The following is a 19,784-nucleotide window of genomic DNA, read 5'->3' as shown; positions in this document are numbered from 1 at the left end:
AAATCGCAAGACATTCGAGATAAAAATTAAGGGCAATTACTCTGTCTTTTCTTATGCAAGCACATAATAACATTTCGACATTGAAGCACATATAATGTGTGCTGTCATTTGAAATTAAAATATATGAATATTTCAGAGTAAATTATAGGTAAGATGTTTTCAGTTTTAAATAATGCTACCCTTTAAATTTTTATAAAGCATATAAATAGTAATAAATTCGTGATAATAGAAACTTTTAATACTATATGTCTCTGATAAACCATTTAATATGAGGCAGGCGTTACCTGTGAAAGGGGACGAAGTCTGTATGAATTATTTTTTTTTAATTCAAACATATGTTTTAACTTCAAAATCTGTTCAAAAAGAACGGAAATACCCTTACGTTTCCGATTTCGGTTCTGTTGTTCGGAATTTTAGTTGTGACGTTATTTATATTATGACGTCATATTCAATGTAAACAAAGAAACGCTATCAGGTAACGTTTTTTCATATCAAGTCATTCAAGGAATTATTAAAAATGGAATTGGTATTGCGTTCCTTCCTATATTTTACTAGACTGATAAATATATATTTTACTCAAAGACTCATGCAAACGAGACCGGAAAAAGGAAGTAGATTTCTGCGCAAATGCGGGAAAATAAAAAAGTCTGAAAATAAAAAAGTTAACGATTTTGAGTTCATTAGTACAATGAAAATTTCGGGAAATTTTCCCGATTTTTTTTTTTTTTTTTTTTTTATTGATTTTTCTACCGTAATAGGGGACTTCGTCCCCTTAATATTGGTGCTATATGGAAATGTGTTAAAATTATATATTCAAATTCATTTTTAAAAAAATAGCCAACACTATTATTTCTGAGGCGAAAAAAATGTATATATATATATGTCAAAATAATTCTATTTTATGCTGGAAAATGTTTTGCAAAAAGTGGATATAAAAAGAATGTTTATTACAAACTATCGTATCTCTTTCAAAAAAACAAAAAAAACGTAAAACTCTTTTAAATTGTCTTGCAAATATATAAAAAGACTTTAAAATGTGTACTGACCCTTTTTTATAATCTTCTTGATATAAACTTATGAGTTATCTCCCCTGGTTAAGCACAAATTATTTGATTCCTGAACAAATCTTAAGTTGTATTTTAATTGTTAGCTTTATCTGTATGTAAAATACACAATATTCTTATCATGTGCATTCTTAAAATAAATGATAATAAACTTTGAATAATGTCTAAATGTTTGCATTTCTATAAACAATTTATACAGACTTACAACCCAAACAATAAATTCAACATGGCAGCATCAATAGATAGGTAATGATATGATTAAAGCTAGCTAGCACTGTTTGAGAGCTCTCTGGCCAGTCAAAAACACTCCTAGCAGTCTTCATGCTGAACCACAGGCCCACCATCCCAGGCATGTAAAATTGATGTTGGCCCTGGAAAAATCAGGTCTACAGGGCAATAGAATTTGTCTGAAATTATATTAAAATCAAGCTTTGGGCATGTGGATTAGAAGGTTTATTATGAAGACTGTAGTAGAAGTACTAATGAAATTGCATCTAAATCTGAAATATTATCATGATTATATAGTCTTAAATTAAAAGAATGTGGCAATTTATTATCATACCACATCTCCTTATTTTTATTTAAATGTTAAAGCTTCTAAACTTCTTTTAGATATGAATATATACAAGTGTAAATAAAAAAGATTATTATCATATAATAAAAAATGAATAATAGCAATTTTAGAAATGACAGCTTTTCAACATCATGAACATATCAGAAATACTTTATTTGTTTTTTCATCTACTTTTGTACAAAGCTTATGTCCTATTTTTCACCATGGAAGATAAAAAGCATGTACATATAGCTGGCATATTAAATTATAAATCTAGAACCTTTTACTCTGTTATATTTATATGACTTCTTTTCCAGCTTGACCCTACCACACGTCAGTTGCCTCAGGGTTGGTTCACTTTACCCATTACAACTTCTGTTTCAGTTTGTAAGGATTTATAAAACATGGAAAAGATATGTACATACTGTGTTCAAAGATGTCTGCAAAAGTTTCATCCATCATCAACAGTAAGACAGATCAGACTGCATATTAAATCATATTCCACCAACAGTACAGATCCTAATAAAAAAGGAACAATGAGAGCTTGGCAGATCCACCAATATGGAGGAAATGAAGAATTGACACTATCAGATTCTGTGACAATTCCAAAAATAAAAGATCCAAGAGGAATTCTCATAAATATTCATGCTGCTAGTATAAATCCAATAGATTGTCGCATGAGAGGTATTTACATAACACATTAATCTTTCAAATCATCAACATGGTCAAGCTTTATGAGGGTCTTGATTCTTTCATTTCTGTATTCTTCAATTTTTCTGTAAATTTTCTGTATTTTTTAATTTTTTTACGCAAATTTTCTGTATTCTTTAATTTTTTCTTTAAATTTTCTACATCCTTTAAATTTTAGGCCATTTAAAGCTATTGCCATCACTGGGCACCTGTCATTGTCGTAAACTTTTTCAAAGATCTTCTCCTCTAAAACTACTGAACCAATTTCGAACAAACTTAGGCTGAATGATCCTGAATCCTGAAGGTATTTAGTATAAAGTTTGTGTTTTTTATTACTTTTACTTTTGTCGCAGAAAGCCCGACATATGGATAGTGATCCGGCGGCGGCGGCGTTAGCTTACTTCTTAAAAGCTTTATATTTTAGAAGGTGAAGATCTGGATGCTTCATACTTTGTATATGGATGCCTCATGTTACGAAGTTTCCATCAGTCACATGTTCAATGTCCTTGACCTCATTTTCATGGTTCAGTGACTACTTGAAAAAAAAGTTAAGATTTTTTGTAATGTTAAATTCTCTCTTATTATAATTAATAGGATAACTATATTTGGTATGTGCGTACCTTGCAAGGTCCTCATGCCCTTCAGACAGTTTTCACTTGACCTCGACCTCATTTCATGGATCAGTGAACAAGGTTAAGTTTTGGTGGTCAAGTCCATATCTCAGATACTATAAGCAATAGGTCTAGTATATTCGGTGTATGGAAGGACTGTAAGGTGTACATGTCCAACTGGCAGGTGTCATCTGACCTTGACCTCATTTTCATGGTTCAGTGGTTATAGTTAAGTTTTTGTGTTTTGGTCTGTTTTTCTTTTACTGTATGCAATAGGTCTACTATATTTGGTGTATGGAATGATTGTAAGGTGTACATGTCTAGCTGGCAGGTGTCATCTGGCCTTGACCTCATTTTCATGGTTCAGAGATAAAAAAAAAGTTAAGTTTTTGAGTTTTGGTCTTTTTTTCTAATACTATATGCAATAGTTCAACTATATTTTTGATCTATATGTCATTCACGCAGGTTTTATTTGACCTTGACCTCATTTTCAAGGTTCATTGCTCAGTGTTAAGTTTTTGTGTTTTGGTCTGTTTTTCTTAAACTATAAGCAATAGGTCAGCTATATTTGTTGTATGGAAGAATTGTTAGCTGTACATGCCTGCCTAGCATGGTTCATCTGACCTTGACCTCATTTTCATGGTACATTGGTCAATGTTTAGTTTACTTGGTTAATGTTTAGTTTATGTGACAGTTGAAATAAAGCTTTATATTTAGGACTATCAACATAATATCAATGATTAGTAAAGAAGGCGAGGCATTTCAGCGTGTGCACTCTTTTGTTATTTATTTGTAGGTCTTACTTTGCTGAATAGTTTTACTGTTTGAAGTTTCTGTCTATCTATCAAAGTTTCTGTAAAAAAACTTTAAAATTTAATAAAAAAATAGTTTTTCAAGGGCAAATATGCAAGAAGTTTTTTCATAAAAAAAATGTTTGGAATATCTTATTGACATAGTATGTTCTAAACATGCTAAATTTGGGTAACAATTCTTTGGAAACATCACATAGTTATTTAATTTTCAGAATTTTAGAAGAAAAAAATTACTTTTTTTGCTATTATATTGATGTTATTTTTGTAATTTAAAAAAGACACATAATTATACCAAAAGTCATTTAAAACAGAGGTCCATGTACTAGTTGTCAAGCTACTGATCAAGATCTGTAGAAAATTGCATCTTCTCCCTATGATTGTAAGATTTTGACGTAATGAAAAATAGAACTTTATGCTAGCGATGTTATTACCTCCCCTGTAACTGTATGAGATGGCCTTAAACATGTTAAAACAATAAACAGTTTTGCATGAATATTAAAGAATTTCACAACATATGATACAAATATAAATAAGATAAAGCATTATTTAAGATATTTCTGAGAAGTTTTGAATCATTTCTTTGTTTTAAACGAACCTTTACTACTTTTAAGCTGGATACGGAAGCACTGCTATGAATGCAATAAGGCAAAAGACTATATTCCCAACAAATGGAGGAGAATTCCCATTGATTCTAGGGAGAGATTTTTCTGGGGAAGTTGTAGAAACGGGAAGAGATGTAAGAAAGTTTCATCGTGGAGATGAGGTTAGCACATGTATATTTTATTCTATCCATTGCCCTCACTTTCAAACAACAAACAAAAAATTAATTTGCACACTTTTGTACCAGAAAACAGACGGTAATCAAGTCACATGCTTGCAAACAAAGGAGGCTCATTTTAGTTCAGTACTGCCATTTTATAGGGTGCCAGTGATGAGTGTTATGTAGATGAAACGCACATCTGGCATGATGAATTATAAACGTGGTATCTAAGATGAGTTTTTTAATAAGTTTTAAACTTTTAAAACTGTATCTTTGGACTCAAAGCTTATGCAGTCCTCGAAATTAGCATAGTACTAACAGGACATGTCCTGTAAAAATATATTTGGTCCTGTCAATTTTTGTAAATTTTGTAATACATTCCTAAGAAAAATTTGATGAATCATCAATTCGGTCCTGTAAATGCCAAATCCCAATTTCTATGACTGCTTATGTAGCTTGTTGAAATTCTTTTATAGGTATGGGGTACAGTTTTTGCCTCCAAACAAGGATGTCTAGCAGATTATACAATAGCTCAGGAACATGAGGTTAGATAAAGCTAGAATTGTCATCTTAATGTTTAATGTTTTGTCTGGCCTTGACAGAGTCAAAAAGCGAGACATAGGTATGCTGTTTCCGGCGGCGGCGACAGCGGAGGGGGCGGCGGCGGCAGCGTCAACAATGTATTAGTTTGTGATTAGGTCTAGTTCATGGTGAACCACTAGTGGTAGGTCAATGATATTTGGTATGCAGTTGTATTAGCATTGGCACATCTCATTAAAATGGAGATTATTTTTGTCTCGCCTTGACAGAGTCAAAAAGCAAGACATAGGTATGCTGTTTCTGGCGTCGGCGGTGGCGGCGGTAGCGTTAATAATGTATTAGTTTGTGATTAGGTCTAGTTCATGGTGAACCACTAGTGGTAGGTCAATGATATTTGGTATGCAGTTGTATTAGCATTGGCACATCTCATTACCATGGAGAGTATTTGGCCCCGCCCCCTCAGTCATGGTCTATTGACTTTGAAACGTTTCATAGTTTACATGTATTAGTTTGTGATTAGGTCAATTTATGGGAACCACTAGTGGTAGGTCAATGATATTTGGCATGCAGTTGTATAAGCATTGGCATATCTCATTTCCATGGAGATTATTTGGCTACACCCCCTTAGTCATGGTCTATAGACTTTGAAAATTTTGCTAAGTTAACATGTATTAGTTTGTGATAAGGTCAGTTCAAGGGGAACCATTAGTGGTAGGCCAATGTTAATTTGTGTTCAGTTGTATAAGCATTAGCACACCTCATTTCCATGGAGAATATTTGGCCCCGCCCCCTCAGTCATGGTCTATTGACTTTGAAACTTTTGCTTAGTTTACATGTATTAGTTTGTGATTAGATCAGTTTAAGATGAACTGCTAATGTTAAGTCAATGATATTTGGTATGCAAATGTATTGGCATTTGCAAGTATTGTTTCCATGGAGATTATACAGCCCCACCCCTGATCATGGTTCATTGACTTTGAAACTTTTACATAGTTTACAAGTTAATGTTTGTGTTTAGGTTTGTTTAAAGGGAACGACTTATAATAAGTCAATGGTATTTGGTATGCAGTTGTATTAGCATTGGCACATCTCATTCCATGGAGATTGTTTAGCCATGTACCTTCAGTCATGGTTCATCGACTTTGAATATTTGCATAACTTACATGTTAAAGTATTGCTATTTTAATTTCAACATTTGCATTATCAAAATTAAAAAAAGGCGAGACATATCTCTGTGATAACAGTTTATGTAAAATACACTTCTTTGTTTTCGTGTTGTATCATGTTGAGAATACCATCATTGATTTATTAATGCATTTAGAATGATGCACATATAATGAATACAGTCATAAATAGATGAAGGTCTGGATGGGGTTTACAGAATAGACAATAATGGGCAAAAAGTGTAAATTAAGGGCAGTAAAAAAAAGTATAGAGAAAAATATACCAAAAAAATAGAATAGAGAATAATGGGGTGCTGAATTATATAGAATAGAGATGTAGACTTCTATATGCCTGATTTAAGTTTATACCATTAAACCAAAAACAATGAAGACACACAGCAAACAATTTCAACCACTTAATAATAGGCTCATGCATAGAAAATATACAAAAGGAGTTTGTAGTTTGTTACTATTTATACATTTTGTTGTAGATTTCACTGAAGCCCTCCATAATAACCCACACATCAGCCAGTTCTATACCATATGTTGCCTGTACAGTTAGTGCAGCTTTTACAGAATTTGGAGGATTAAGAGAAAATAGTGTAAAAGATAAAAGGTACCTGTAAAATTACTTTATTCTTTCATGTTTTTTTTGGCATTTCCGTAACTGAGGTTAAAAAAAAGTTGCGAATGATGAGACACAAGTTTTATAAATAAAAAATACTAATTTAAACAAGCAATTTATTTATGTGACTTTTGCTGTTAGAAAATTAATGCTTATATAAATGAAGATTTAAGTGCCTTAATGGCTTATTCATATCATAATTGTGTTAACTAAAGATATTATACTACACCCTAAAATGCGATTTTGATTGTTTAATACAAGGGAGACAATTTACTCTATCTCATGGCTCAACAGGAGACAATTTTATTAATGTCACCCTCTAGTGCAGACCAATAAAAAAATATGACCACCTGGGGTGACAATGTTTTCTCAGGGTAACAATCTGCTCTATCAACCTCCCAGCTGTGTGTTATTAATATAACATTACATCTATTTCATTCCAGAGTTTTAATTTATGGTGGTTCTGGAGGGATAGGAACTTTTGCAATACAGGTATGTTTATTATAGAATAAATAATCCAGGAATTGAAATATTGAAAAATATTGAAGGTGTGACCAACAACAAATTAATTCACAAATGGGGATTATAATTGGTTTTTTTGTCAAGAAATGATTTTTTTTTCGATATTTGAATTCTTTGATTAGTTAGTTTTCATATTACATTGACCATAGACATTTTAATGGAAATAATAGAAAATGCTAGGAGTCCTTTCTTTTTTAACCTATGCTATATTTGTTTATTGCAACTTCATCGAAAATGTGTTGACAACAGCCAATCAAGACTTTAGATTTTCAACATTTGAGCTTCAGCAAGCCTGTAAAATTTAATTTATAGAGTGGAGAAATATTTTAAATCATTGGCAAACAGATTGTACATTTTTCTTTTTTTCTTGTGTATAACATCATGTCTAGACAGGACAAATACATGATAAAATAATAAATAATAAAACTTCTAGAAATGTGGTATGATTGCCAATGAGACAACTCTACACTTAAGACCAAATGACAAAAAATTAAAAATTAAAAAGTGGCCTTCAACAATGAGCAAAATCCATATTACATAACAAGCTATAAAAGTCCTGAAATTTTACCATTCAATCAAAAGATTTATAATGACTGAATTATATTAAATTATAACAGTAGATAATTTATCTCTCATTTTTAACAACCTGACTGAGTCCATAAATCTTCAGTTAAACTACTTGTATATTTTATGAATAGCTGATGAAGGCTTTTGGGGCTGAAGTAGCTACAATATGCAGTACAGATGCAGTAGAACTAGTTACCTCCCTTGGTGCTGATGTTGTCATTGACTACACAAAACAAGATGTCCGACAAGAATTAGCTAATTTGGAAAAGTATGTTTCCTCTTTTGTGTTTTTTTGAACACATTGTTATTGGCATCCAAGCAATTAAAAATTATACTAAAACTAATCTTGAATAAAGAATAAATAGGAAAACAGGAAATACTATAAATTCACAAATTATTGCAATTTTTGAAGAAAGAATGTGGTGGGATTCTAGTATTCTCTTTGCCTATCATAACATATGTTTGACATAAATGTATAACACACAATTAGAAACTTTCACAGTCCAGCTACCAACATGATGACCACTAAGTTGAACATGGAAACACTTTAAATGCATACTATTTTTAGTGTAAACGTCTTTTTGACACTCTTCCTACATCTTTTTTTATTACTACCTGTAACGTCTTTGTTATATAGGCACCTAAGTTTTAATATTTTATTTATATTGTGTCATAGATTAAACTTATTTTTTCAGTGTTTGTTAACTTATTTTTATTTAAATGTCTTTTTGATTGAGTTAAGCCATTTCAATTGATATTTTATAGTGTTTCTTTTTTTGTTGTAATGTTACACTACTGTCTCAGGTTAGAGTGAAGGTTGGCGCCTGTTAAAAGGTTTAAAACCCCTGCATTTTTATGCCCCTGTCCTAAGTCAGGAGCCTGTTGTTCAGTGGTTGTCTTTTGTTGATGTGGTTCATAAGTGTTTCTTCGTTTCTTGTTTTTTAATTATATTAGACCGTTGGTTTTCCTATTTGAATTGTTTTACACTAGTCATTTTGGGGTCCTTTATAGCTTGCTGTTTGGTGTGAGCCAAGGCTCTGTGTTGAAGGCCGTACTTTGACCAATAATTGTTAACTTTTTTAGACATTGTGACTTGGATGGAGAGTTGTCTCATTGGCACTCATACCACATCATCTTATGTATACTGTAAATTTGGCTGACATATATATAACAATTTAATTTAATATAAAATGTTAGAAATATAACCATACATATTTGTGACTTTAATGAGATTAATATATAGCCATATATACACAAAAATTCTGATATGAAATTCTTCAAATGCTTTGAGTACACACCATTGTATAATATGAATATATTGTATGTCAGCTTATCTGCAACAGCAGGATATGTTTGGACTGTTCCCGTTATACTCCCATGTTGTATGCTTTTTATGAATGAGTCACCAGAGGTCAATCGTTGTAAATGACTTCAGTGAACAATGACGTAAGAATATAAGCATTCTACAGGAAAATGCACGAATGTGAAACTGAAAGTCATCAAAATATGGAAACATAAACAAAAGATGATAAAAATTTGTTGAAAGCCAATTTTCTTAATTAAAAGTAAGATGATCATTTAACTTTGTCCAAACCTCTCTAAGTATGTTCTTGTAAATCATTTAGTAACAAATTTATGGTATTTTTTTCAGATTTGACATAATATTGGATAGTTTTGGAAAAGAGAAAACAGGATATTCGATGGAATTCTTGAAACCTTCCAAATGCAATGATGCTAAATATATAACGTTAAAACATCCGTTTTTACAGAACATTGATGACTATGGTATACCTGTTGGACTATTGAGATCGTTATCAGATGCTGCTATTGACACTTCTTTGGTATGAATGTTCAGAAACTGTTACAACTTAAATCTAAACACAAGTCTGTCATATTTGATTTTCGTAAATTGTTTTTTTATAAATTAGGCCGTTAATTTTCTCAATTGAATTATTTCATATTTTTCAATGAGGGGTCTTTTATAGATGACTATATGGTATGGGTTTTTCTCATTGTTGAAGGCTGTACGGTTGCCTATAATTGCTTACAGCCACTTCATTTGAACTTTGGTGGATAGTTGTCTCATTGGCAATCATACCACATCTCCTTATTTTTATAGTGTTTACCCAATTTTCTAACTTTTATGAAGAGCTGTACTGAAAAAAATTAGTTGTTGAAATCAAAATTATAAATATATAAAGTCTCTTGAAACAAGTTGTTTAGCTTAACCTGAGCAGTTGTATGAGTTTGGTTGTAACATAGATAACTATGGTATTGTGTACTGTGTATAGATATAAGAAGATGTGGTATGAGTGCCAATGAGACAACTCTCCATCCAAGTTACAATATATAAAAGTAAACCATTATAGGTCAAGGTACGGCCTTCAACACGGAGCATTGGCTCACACCAAACAGCAAGCTATAAAGGGCCCCAAAAAATTACTAGTGTAAAACCATTCAAACAGAAAAACCAACGGTCCAATCTATATAAAAACGAGAAACGAGAAACATGTATGAACTACATAAACAGACGACAACTACTGTAATCAGATTCTGACTTAGGACAGGTGCAAACATTTATATCCACTAAATATTGCCACAGCTCCTTTTATTCATAACCAATAGTGCTGTACCATTGTATTTCTGTTGTTGACATCCTATTTACATATTCTTTTATGCATTTGTAGGGTTTAAAAAAAGGAATTAGCCACAGATGGGCAATCTATTTACCCATGGGGAAAGCTTTAGAAAGATATGCTAAACTAGTAGATGATGATCAGGTAAATATTTAAAAAACATCATTTCTATGTATCTTCTGTGGTCTCATGGTTTTTTTCTCCAATCTTTAGAGCAGGAATTTTTTAGTTTGAAACAACAATAAGGCCAATTTGAATTTTACTGCAGTCTGGTAAGGAGTCACAAGGAGTGAAAGGAAAATCCAGATGAGAAAGGAAAAGAGATAAGAAGAACCTGATGAAAAAGGAAAAGAGATAAGAAGAACCTGATGAAAAAGGAATCTGAATAATGTGTCCACAGTTGTCATTTCTCATTTCTCTATGTGGATTGCTACCTTGCATGCATCTGAAAGAAAACAAAGAAGAAAAACTTAAATAAATTCTCATTCTGTACATGGTTAAAATGTTAAAGATACATTGGACATTGGAAATACTCTTCATTATTGTTTAATATTTTATCAATTTCTTTTCTTTTATATTTAATTTGTTAGGGTTCAGGCAGATCACTGCAACCCAGGCATCCCGCGAAGTAGGCGGGTCACCTTGGGGGCGACCTGTACCCTTGCAGAAATTATTCCTAGATAATGCTAGGGAGCCTGTAGCTACCCAGGCTCATTATTTTCCTTACTCATTAGTTTAAGGCATGAACTTGTTTTGGGAAGGCAACCATTGAGTATTTCCCAAGACTTGACATTTGGAAAGGTCTAACAAAGAATTTAAGTTTACAAAATAAAGTCTTTAGTAATAAAAAGTTATTACTTTCATATTAGATTTTAATCAATTAGATACAAAACTCTTTTTTTATATGAACTAAATATACTTATAGTTAAAAATTACCAGGTTAACCTTTTTTTTAGTTTTTGGGAAATTTAAATAAAATAGAATTATCTCCCCTTTTTTGACAGCTATTTTGCATGCATTTATAGAAGTAGGAAATTGTCCACAATTTAGCAGGAATTTAATCTAGTTGAAATTTTGTTGTCAGAATTTGATGCTGAGAATAGTGAAGGAAAAGTAATTGGCATATTTGATTTGGATTTGTATGAACATTTTGTATTAAAAAGATGGCAGATTTAAGGGGGATGCAAACATACTGAGGCAAAAACAAAACTCATGCCTTCAAGACAAATTGATGTGTAATATTTAATCTCTATGGCATATTGCAGCTGTTACGATTCAATGTGCTTAATCTGCCATTGACAAATATCCGATTTGTTAATTGTCTCATTTGCTAAAATTCAAGGAGGGGGAGATGAATAAAAATTAAGGACCAATTTTTTCACTGAAATTTAAACTATTAATTGAATAAATCAATTCAAGTCAATTTTAAACTTGAGGTAAATCCAAATAAATAAAAACTTGTATTTAAGAATAAAATTTATAATTTTATCATCTTAGTGTTTTGTGGAAAATTATCTTAGATTTTGGTCATTTATCAAACATTTTGTGCACTTGCAGACTTAGAGTGCATGTTAAGTACCATATTACTAATTCACCACAGTCTATGTAAACCACACCTCTGATGTTAATAGTATACACTTTTGCCACTCACAAAAATGTGTCAGAAAGTTTTTTTTTGCTGTTTTATAGAAAAACTTGATTAATGCTATCTTTTGATCATAAAATCGGAGTGAATATTTATACTATTTGTAAACAATTTCCTCTTTCTTTGAATGTTTCCATTTTCATGTATTGTCTTTATTGTTGAACCTGCAAGAAAAGTCAAGCTAAACATAACAATCCTAGTTATCAGCATGTCGATAAAGATTTTTTTAGACATTTATAATAATGTCAAATCTTCATGTAATTTTAGGAAAAACATGTACAGAAGCTATTTTGTGATCAAACAACAGTTTTTAGAGCAAATTTTTTTTTTTCATATTTAGCTCACCGGGGCCCAAAGGGCCCCATGTGAGCTTATGCCATCACTTGGCGTCTGTCGGCGTCCGTCGTCTGTAGTCGTGGTCGGTCGTCATCGTCTGTTGTCATCTGTCATCGTCAACTATTTCAAAAATCTTCTCCTCTGAAATAACTGGGCCAATTACCTTCAAACTTTAACTAAATGTTCCTTAGGGTATCTTGTTTATAAATTGTATCCGAAGTTTGTATCCATCAACAAACATGGCTGCCATGGCTAAAAATAGAACATAAGGGTCAAATGCAGTTTTTGGCTTACATATCAAAAACTAAATCTTTTAGAGCAAATGTGACATGGGGTAAAATTGTTTAATTGGTCAAGATCTATCAGCCCTGAAATTATCAGACGAATCGAACAACCCATTGTATGGTTGCTGCCACCGAATTGGTAGTTTTAACAAAATTTTGCAGTTTTTTTTTATTATTTTGAATATTATTATAGATATATATAAACTGTAAGCAGCAATAATGTTCAGCAAAGTAAGATCTACAAAAAATTTAATATGACCAAAATTGTCAATTGACCCCTTAAGGAGTTATTGCCCTTCAAAGACAATTTTACACAATTTGTTCATCAAGTTTGCTAACATTTAAAAATCTTCTCCTCTGAAATACAGGTGAGCGATTCAGGCTCTTGAGAGCCTCTTGTTCCATGTGTTGCTTATAAATGGACTTACCAGTATTATAAAAATAAGGAGATGTGGTATGATTGCCAATGAGACAACTATCCACCAAAGTTCAAATGATGTGGATGTAAGCAATTATAGGCAACCAAACGGCCTTAGTTTATATTTTCCAGTAAACATTTATATACAGTCTTTTAGATTTTTAAACATTTAAAACTTGTGAAACCTTCATGAAAAATTGAAACTTGGACAGAAGCTTCTTCATAATTGAGAAATTAGATCTGAAGAAAAAATTTTTTTTTTTTTATTTTACTGATTAATGGACTAAGGTTTTGGCAATCAACATTACGCTGTTACACTAACAGAAGTAATGGCAGGCAAGACACAGGGTTTCACAGAACCCTTACAAATTCTATTATTAAATAAATCAATCTTGTTTTACATTTAAATATAGGCCCAATAAAAGCTTATAGGGACACCTGCATTATTGTTTTATTGTTGGTTAGTACTTTTGTTAAAATTTCAAAATTAAAAAAGATTTTTAATATATTTTATTTATTTATGTATAATTTAAAATTTTTTTTTATAGATAATTCCAGTGATAGACAAAGTTTTTCCGTTTGAAGATGTTCCAGCAGCATTTGAAAAAGTTGAACATGGTCATGCTAGAGGTAAAACTGTGATACAAATGGTCAAAGAGAAGTGAAAGTGAATGCCATAAATCCGTTTTTAGCATCTAAATAAAAGAGGATAGTGAATTTGAGAACATTGATATGAATCACAATGGGATATTTTGTTTAAAGAGCAAAATGAGAGAGCAGAAAACCGAAACTCTAAAAAGTTTAAAAGGAAAGTATATTTATTGTGTCAAACATAAATTTGATGCAAATGCTTCTTTTAGTGAGACTCATCACCAGCATAAGTGCTAGATTAATTAAATTGACCCTTATTTAAGGTGGTACCAAACACCTTGACGTAAATTAATTTGGCTCGTTTAATTTTCATAAAATTTTGACAAAATATTTAATTTGACCCTTTGACAAAAATATAAAAATTTCAAAAAACTTGAATCACACAAAAATTTCATTGGATATATAGCAGTTTGTCAAACACTAATTTTGATCATTGAGAAGCTTAATACTTCCTTAACAATAGAACGTGATTAAAACGTTCAGCTGGTTTTACTGAGTTATCTCACTGTAGTGTTAAGTACCACCTTTAAGTAAGAATTTGTAGCAAAAATCAAAATGTGAGTTTTCACAAAATGTCATCCTGTTAAATTTTCCAATGTCTCCATGATTAAAGTCAGGTAGAGTTATTTCCCTTTCAAGTCAGTTAGAGTTATTTCCCTTTATCTGTAATTGGTATGCCTATATTTGTAAACATGTGGTTAAATGAGCTACATCACATATTAGTAGTGATAACATGTGGCTTTTTAAAATATTTCAGGGTCATGTCTTGTAATTAACTTCTGGGTCATTTACTCTGGTGGTTAACTGTAAGTCCTAGAATCATATTAGGTCACATGAAAGGAATGATACATTAGGTTGTCAGTTAAAAATTTTTAAAAAAATAAAACCAAGGTTTCCAAAAAATATTTGAGCCAGATAGACATTTTTGTCGAGCCTTCGACTTTTGTCGAAAAAGCGAGACATAGCGATCCTACATTCTGTCGTCTCTGTGGTTAAAGTTTTCGAAATTTTAATAACTTTCTTAAACTATCCTGGATTTCTACCAAACTTGGACAGAAGCTTGTTTATGATCATAAGATAATATTCAAAAGTAAATTTTGTAAAAAAAAAATTTCATTTTTTCCGTATTTTACTTATAAATGGACTTAGTTTTTCTGCCAAGAAACATTACATTCACTCTGTGGTTAAAGTTTTTGAAATTTTAATAACTTTCTTAAACTATCCTGGATTTCTACTAAACTTGGACAGAAGCTTGTTTATGATCATAAGATAATATTCAAAAGTAAATTTTGTAAAAAAAAAAATCCATTTTTTCCGTATTTTACTTATAAATGGACTTAGTTTTTCTGCCAAGAAACATTACATTCACTCTGTGGTTAAAGTTTTTGAAATTTTAATAACTTTCTTAAACTATCCTGGATTTCTACCAAACTTGGAAAGAAGCTTGTTTATGATCATAAGATAGTATCCAGAAGTAAATTTTGTAAAAAAAAAAATCCATTTTTTCCATATTTTACTTATAAATGGACTTAGTTTCTGCCAGTTAGCTTTACATTCACTCTGTGGTTAAAGTTTTTAAAATTTTAACAACTTTCTTAAACTATCCTGAATTTGTACCAAACTTGGACAGAAGCTTGTTTATGATTAAAAGCTAGTATCTAGAAGGAATTTTTTTTTAAATTTTGTTTCATTTTTTCCGTATTTTACTTATAAATGGGCTTAGTTTTTCTTCCAGTTAACATTACATACAGTCTGCAGTTTAAGTTTTTAAAACATTTATTAGATTCATAAACTATCCTTGATTTTTACGAAACTTGGACAGAAGCTACTTACAATCAAAAGATAGTATAGAGAGGAATATTTTTATTAATTTTTTTTCTCATTTTTGTTGAGCCTACGATTAACAGCAAAAGTAGGCAAGACACTGGGTTCCGCGGAACCCTTACAAATTTTTAAGGTCAAGTTTTTAATAATATATTTGCTTATATCTAAGTCATTGGATCTTTGATGGATAGTTGTTGCGTTGTCATTATTACAACATGCTTTGCATGTGCAAATTAAGGTGCTTATTACACCTACTGTAATAGGTAATAGGATACTCTAAAAATAAGTTATTTAGCATCATAATTATTTGTTACACAAATGGTGTGGGTCTCATAGGGGTTTAAGCGTGACTAGGGATTACCCTATATTTAGTAAGCATGACTCGTGAAAGTAAAATTATTAAGCATGAAAACAGGAAACGAAGTCTGGCAGAGCACATGAAATTACAACCGTTATTATTACAGTGTTAAGCGGGATACAGGAATCTGACAAAACAATAAGCGGGATCCGGGATCAGACCCTGCAATGGTACGATGGAAAATTCCCTGAAGGTTATTTTGCACACTTTAATGAGAATTATATATGTACTTTTATTTTGAACAACTAATACATCATACTTGATTGTTTTATTTAAGTAGGAATCCTGGAGAAAATAATCATGTATTATTACTTGGTGATAGGTATTCAATCAAGTTCATTGATTTGATGATGCTATTTCAATATTCATTAGGGTCCCTTTGGTAAGCCAGATTTCTAAGTATTTATAAGAAGCCATCTGATTAGTCAGATTTCTAAGTATTTATAAGAAGCCATCTGATTAGCCAGATTTCTAAGTATTTTAAAGAATCTATTTGGTTCTCCAGATTTCTAAGTATTTATAAGAAGCTTACCCAGATTTTTTGTGCTATCACCTCAATATAAATGCAATCTAGTATTTATGTTTATATTATGAATGTTAATTATGAATACAATAAGTTTTTGATCATTTGGTTTTTATGTTTTCTCTTTTATCTGGTTCAAATCAACAAGTTTTAAACAAGATATCTACAAGTCAACCCCATTAGAAAGTTCATTGGAATATCCTGTATAACAATGAGAGAGCCACCAAAAAATAACAAGATATCTATTGGTCAACCCCAGTAGACTGTTCATTGGCCTGTATATCAATGAGAGAGCCACCCAACAAAAACAAGATATCTATTGGCCAACCCCAGTAGACAGTTCATTGGAATTGCCTGTACATCAAGGAGAGAGACACTTAACAAAAACAAGATATCTTTAGGTCAACCCCAGAAGCCAGTTCATTGGAATTGCCGGTACATCAATTAGAGAGCCACACAATGAAACAAGATATCGTCCTTATTTATGCCATATCAATATCTATAAAAATTAAAAGACAGCATTTGAGAATTAAAAAAAAAGCTATATGTAAAGCGTCAACGTAAAATAGCAGGATTAGAACAATAAATGTATGTTATATTGGTAAATAATGAATATAGATACAAGTTTTGTATCTCTGGCTTTGTATGTTTTCTCTTTGCTCTGATTCAAACAAACAATTTTGAGCTCACCTGGCCCACTAGGTCAGTGTGAGCTTTTGCCATCACTTGACACCCATTGTCAGTTATGGTCCTAGGTTGTCCATTTATAGATACTTGGTGGAATTTTGATGTTACTGTGGTTATAATTGCCACAGCACAATTTTGCAAATCTTTTTTCCTGATACTAAAAGCAAATAGCTTTTCCATAAAAAAAAACACTAAACTGTTTGTCTTACTAAAACCAATATTTTACATTGTTATCTTCTGCTACTGTGGATTCATTTATATTCGTGGGAACCAATTTTCGTGGATTGAGGAAAACTTGCATTTTCGTGGATATTTGATTTCGTGGTTTTCCAAAATTCTCCATTTAATCATACAGCAAATTTGCAATTCGTTGAACATTTAAATTCGTGGTTTCCATGTACCCACGAATTCCACGAAAATTGGTATCGAACGAAAAATAATGAATCCACAGTATATAAGATAGCAGGTACATGCTTAGTATCTATTTATTTTTAACCCAAAAAAGTTACACACATGATACAGGTCTCTCATAAACCCCCTTTTTAGCTCACCTTGTCGTCCGTCGTCCGTCGTTGTCCGTCGTCGTTAGCTTTTTACAAAAGTCTTCTCCTCTGAAACCACTGGTCCAAATTTAACCAAACTTGGCCACAATCATCATTAGGGTATTTAGTTTAAAAAATGTGTCCGATGACCCCTCCAACCAACCAAGATGGCCGCCATGGCTAAAAATAGAACATAGGGGAATACAATGTAGATTTTGGCTTATATCTCTGAAACCAAAGCATTTAGAGTAAATCTGACATAGGGTAAAACTGATTATCAGGTCAAGATCTGTCTGCCCTGAAATTTTCAGACAAATCTGACAACCTGTTGTTGGGTTGCTGCCCCTGAATTGATAATTTTAAGGAAATTTTGCAGTTTTTATACGACTGCAAAAATTTTTGCAGTCCTATATTGGTATGACGTTGGCGTCGTTGTCGTCGTCGTCCGGCGTTGTCGGAAGACACATTGGTTTTCGCACTCTTACTTTAGTTTAAGTGAATGGATCTCTATGAAATTTTACCATAAGGTTCAATACCACAAAAGGAAGGTTGGGATTGATTTTGGGGGTTATGGTACCAACAGTTAAGGAATTAGGGGCCAAAAATAAGCATTTTTGTAACTTCCAGACATAACTTGTGTGTTAGTGTATGGATCTCTCTGACATTGTACCACAAGGTTCCATTTCACACAGAGAATGCTGGGATTGATTTTGGGGGTAATTGCCTCAAAATATTAGGAATTAGGGGCCAAAAAAGGGCAAAAAACAAGCAATTTTCTAGTTTCATTACAATAACTTGTGTGTAAGTGTATGGATCTTTCTGAAATTGTACTACAAGGTTCCATATCACAAAGGGAAAGCTGGAATTGAGTTTGGGGGTAATTGCCCAAAACGTTTAGGAATAAGGGGCCAAAAAGGGGCCAAAAATAAGCATTTTTCTAGTTTCCAGACAATAACTTGTGTTCAAGTGTATGGATCTCTCTGAAATTGTACCACAAGGTTCCATATCACACAAGGAATGCTGGGATTGATTTTGGGGGTAATTGCCTCAAAATATTAGGAATTAGGGGCCAAAAAAGGGGAAAAAAACAAGCATTTTTCTAGTTTCATGACAATAACTTGTGTGTAAGTGTATGGATCTTTATGAAATTGTACTACAAGGTTCCATATCATAAAGGGAAAGCTGGGTTTGAGTTTAGGGGTAATTGGGCCAAAAAGGGGCCAAAAATAAGCATTTTTATAGTTTCCAGACAATAACTTGTGTTCAAGTGTATGGATCTCTCTGAAATTGTACTGCAGGTACCATACGACAAAGGGAAGGCTGGGATTGAGTTTGGGGGTGATGAACCATAAGGGGGTTCAAAAAATTGGGGGGGGGGATTTTTTTTTCTTTAAAATTTTCCATTTTAAATTGGTTATTTCTGATTTATATATAAAAGCAAATAATAATGATATGGTTTGAATAGGTAAATTAAAAATTTTTAAGTTCTTAGACCACATTCATTCTGTGTCAGAAACCTGTGATGTGTCAAATATTTAATCACAATCCAAATTCAGTGCTGTATCAAGCTTGAATGTTGTGTCCATACTTGCCCCAACTGTTCAGGGTTCGACCTCTGCGGTCATATGAAGCTGCGCCCAGCGGAGCATTTTATTGGTTATTATCTTGAATATTATTATAGATAGAGATAAACTATAAAAAGCAATAATGTTCAGCAAAGTAAGATCTACAAATAAGTGTCATGACCAAAATTGTCAGTCGACCCCTTTAGGAGTTATTGCCCTTAATAGTCAATTTTTAACAATTTTTCGTAAATTTTTGTAATCTTTTACAAAAATCTTCTTCTCTGAATCTACTGAGACAAATTTAACCATACTTGGCCATAATCATTATTAGGGTATCTAGTTTAAAAAAATTGTCCGATGGCCCCACCTTCCAACCATCATGGCCAACTTGGTTAAAAATAGAACATA

At 32.0% G+C, this 19,784-nt stretch overlaps 1 protein-coding gene, 1 long non-coding RNA gene and 1 other non-coding gene across 4 annotated transcripts in view; 2 read left to right on the top strand and 1 right to left on the bottom strand.

Annotated features, from left to right (window-relative positions):
* Nucleotides 1–19,784, top strand: part of LOC127726509 (uncharacterized) — a 264,243-nt gene that overhangs the window by 47,028 nt on the left and 197,431 nt on the right. The gene's annotated exons all lie outside the window — the stretch shown is intronic.
* On the top strand, nt 34–16,686 carry LOC127726503 (reticulon-4-interacting protein 1 homolog, mitochondrial-like). 2 transcript variants are annotated; one of them, XM_052233865.1, is made up of 10 exons: nt 34–148; nt 2,002–2,301; nt 4,342–4,493; nt 4,967–5,035; nt 6,685–6,809; nt 7,262–7,310; nt 8,039–8,175; nt 9,559–9,748; nt 10,595–10,687; nt 13,775–16,686. In XM_052233865.1, exons 2-10 carry the CDS (start codon nt 2,022–2,024, stop codon nt 13,889–13,891), a joined length of 1,212 nt encoding a protein of 403 aa, XP_052089825.1. In that variant the 5' UTR covers nt 34–148; nt 2,002–2,021; the 3' UTR covers nt 13,892–16,686. The 2 variants fall into 2 exon arrangements, with proteins under 2 accessions (XP_052089825.1, XP_052089824.1); XM_052233864.1 differs by having other exon boundaries at nt 1,935–2,301.
* Nucleotides 11,138–11,287, bottom strand: LOC127726821 (U12 minor spliceosomal RNA). Its single transcript, XR_007993681.1, has one exon. It is a non-coding gene; the product is annotated as a U12 minor spliceosomal RNA (small nuclear RNA).

This window comes from Mytilus californianus, unplaced genomic scaffold, assembly GCF_021869535.1.
Source record: "Mytilus californianus isolate M0D057914Y unplaced genomic scaffold, xbMytCali1.0.p SCAF_18, whole genome shotgun sequence".
NCBI classification, from domain to species: Eukaryota; Metazoa; Mollusca; class Bivalvia; order Mytilida; family Mytilidae; genus Mytilus; species Mytilus californianus.
Note: the sequence above shows the minus strand (reverse complement) of the source record. Positions and strands in the feature narration are given on the sequence as shown.

Excerpts from the sequence above, each read along its gene's own strand:
- LOC127726503 (XM_052233865.1), top strand. The coding sequence starts at position 2,022 with ATGGAAAAGATATGTACATACTGTGTTCAAAGATGTCTGCAAAAGTTT. Across the intron at positions 2,302-4,341 it reads AATAGATTGTCGCATGAGAG|CTGGATACGGAAGCACTGCT; the intron begins GTATTTACATAA and ends ACTACTTTTAAG. Across the intron at positions 6,810-7,261 it reads AATAGTGTAAAAGATAAAAG|AGTTTTAATTTATGGTGGTT; the intron begins GTACCTGTAAAA and ends ATTTCATTCCAG.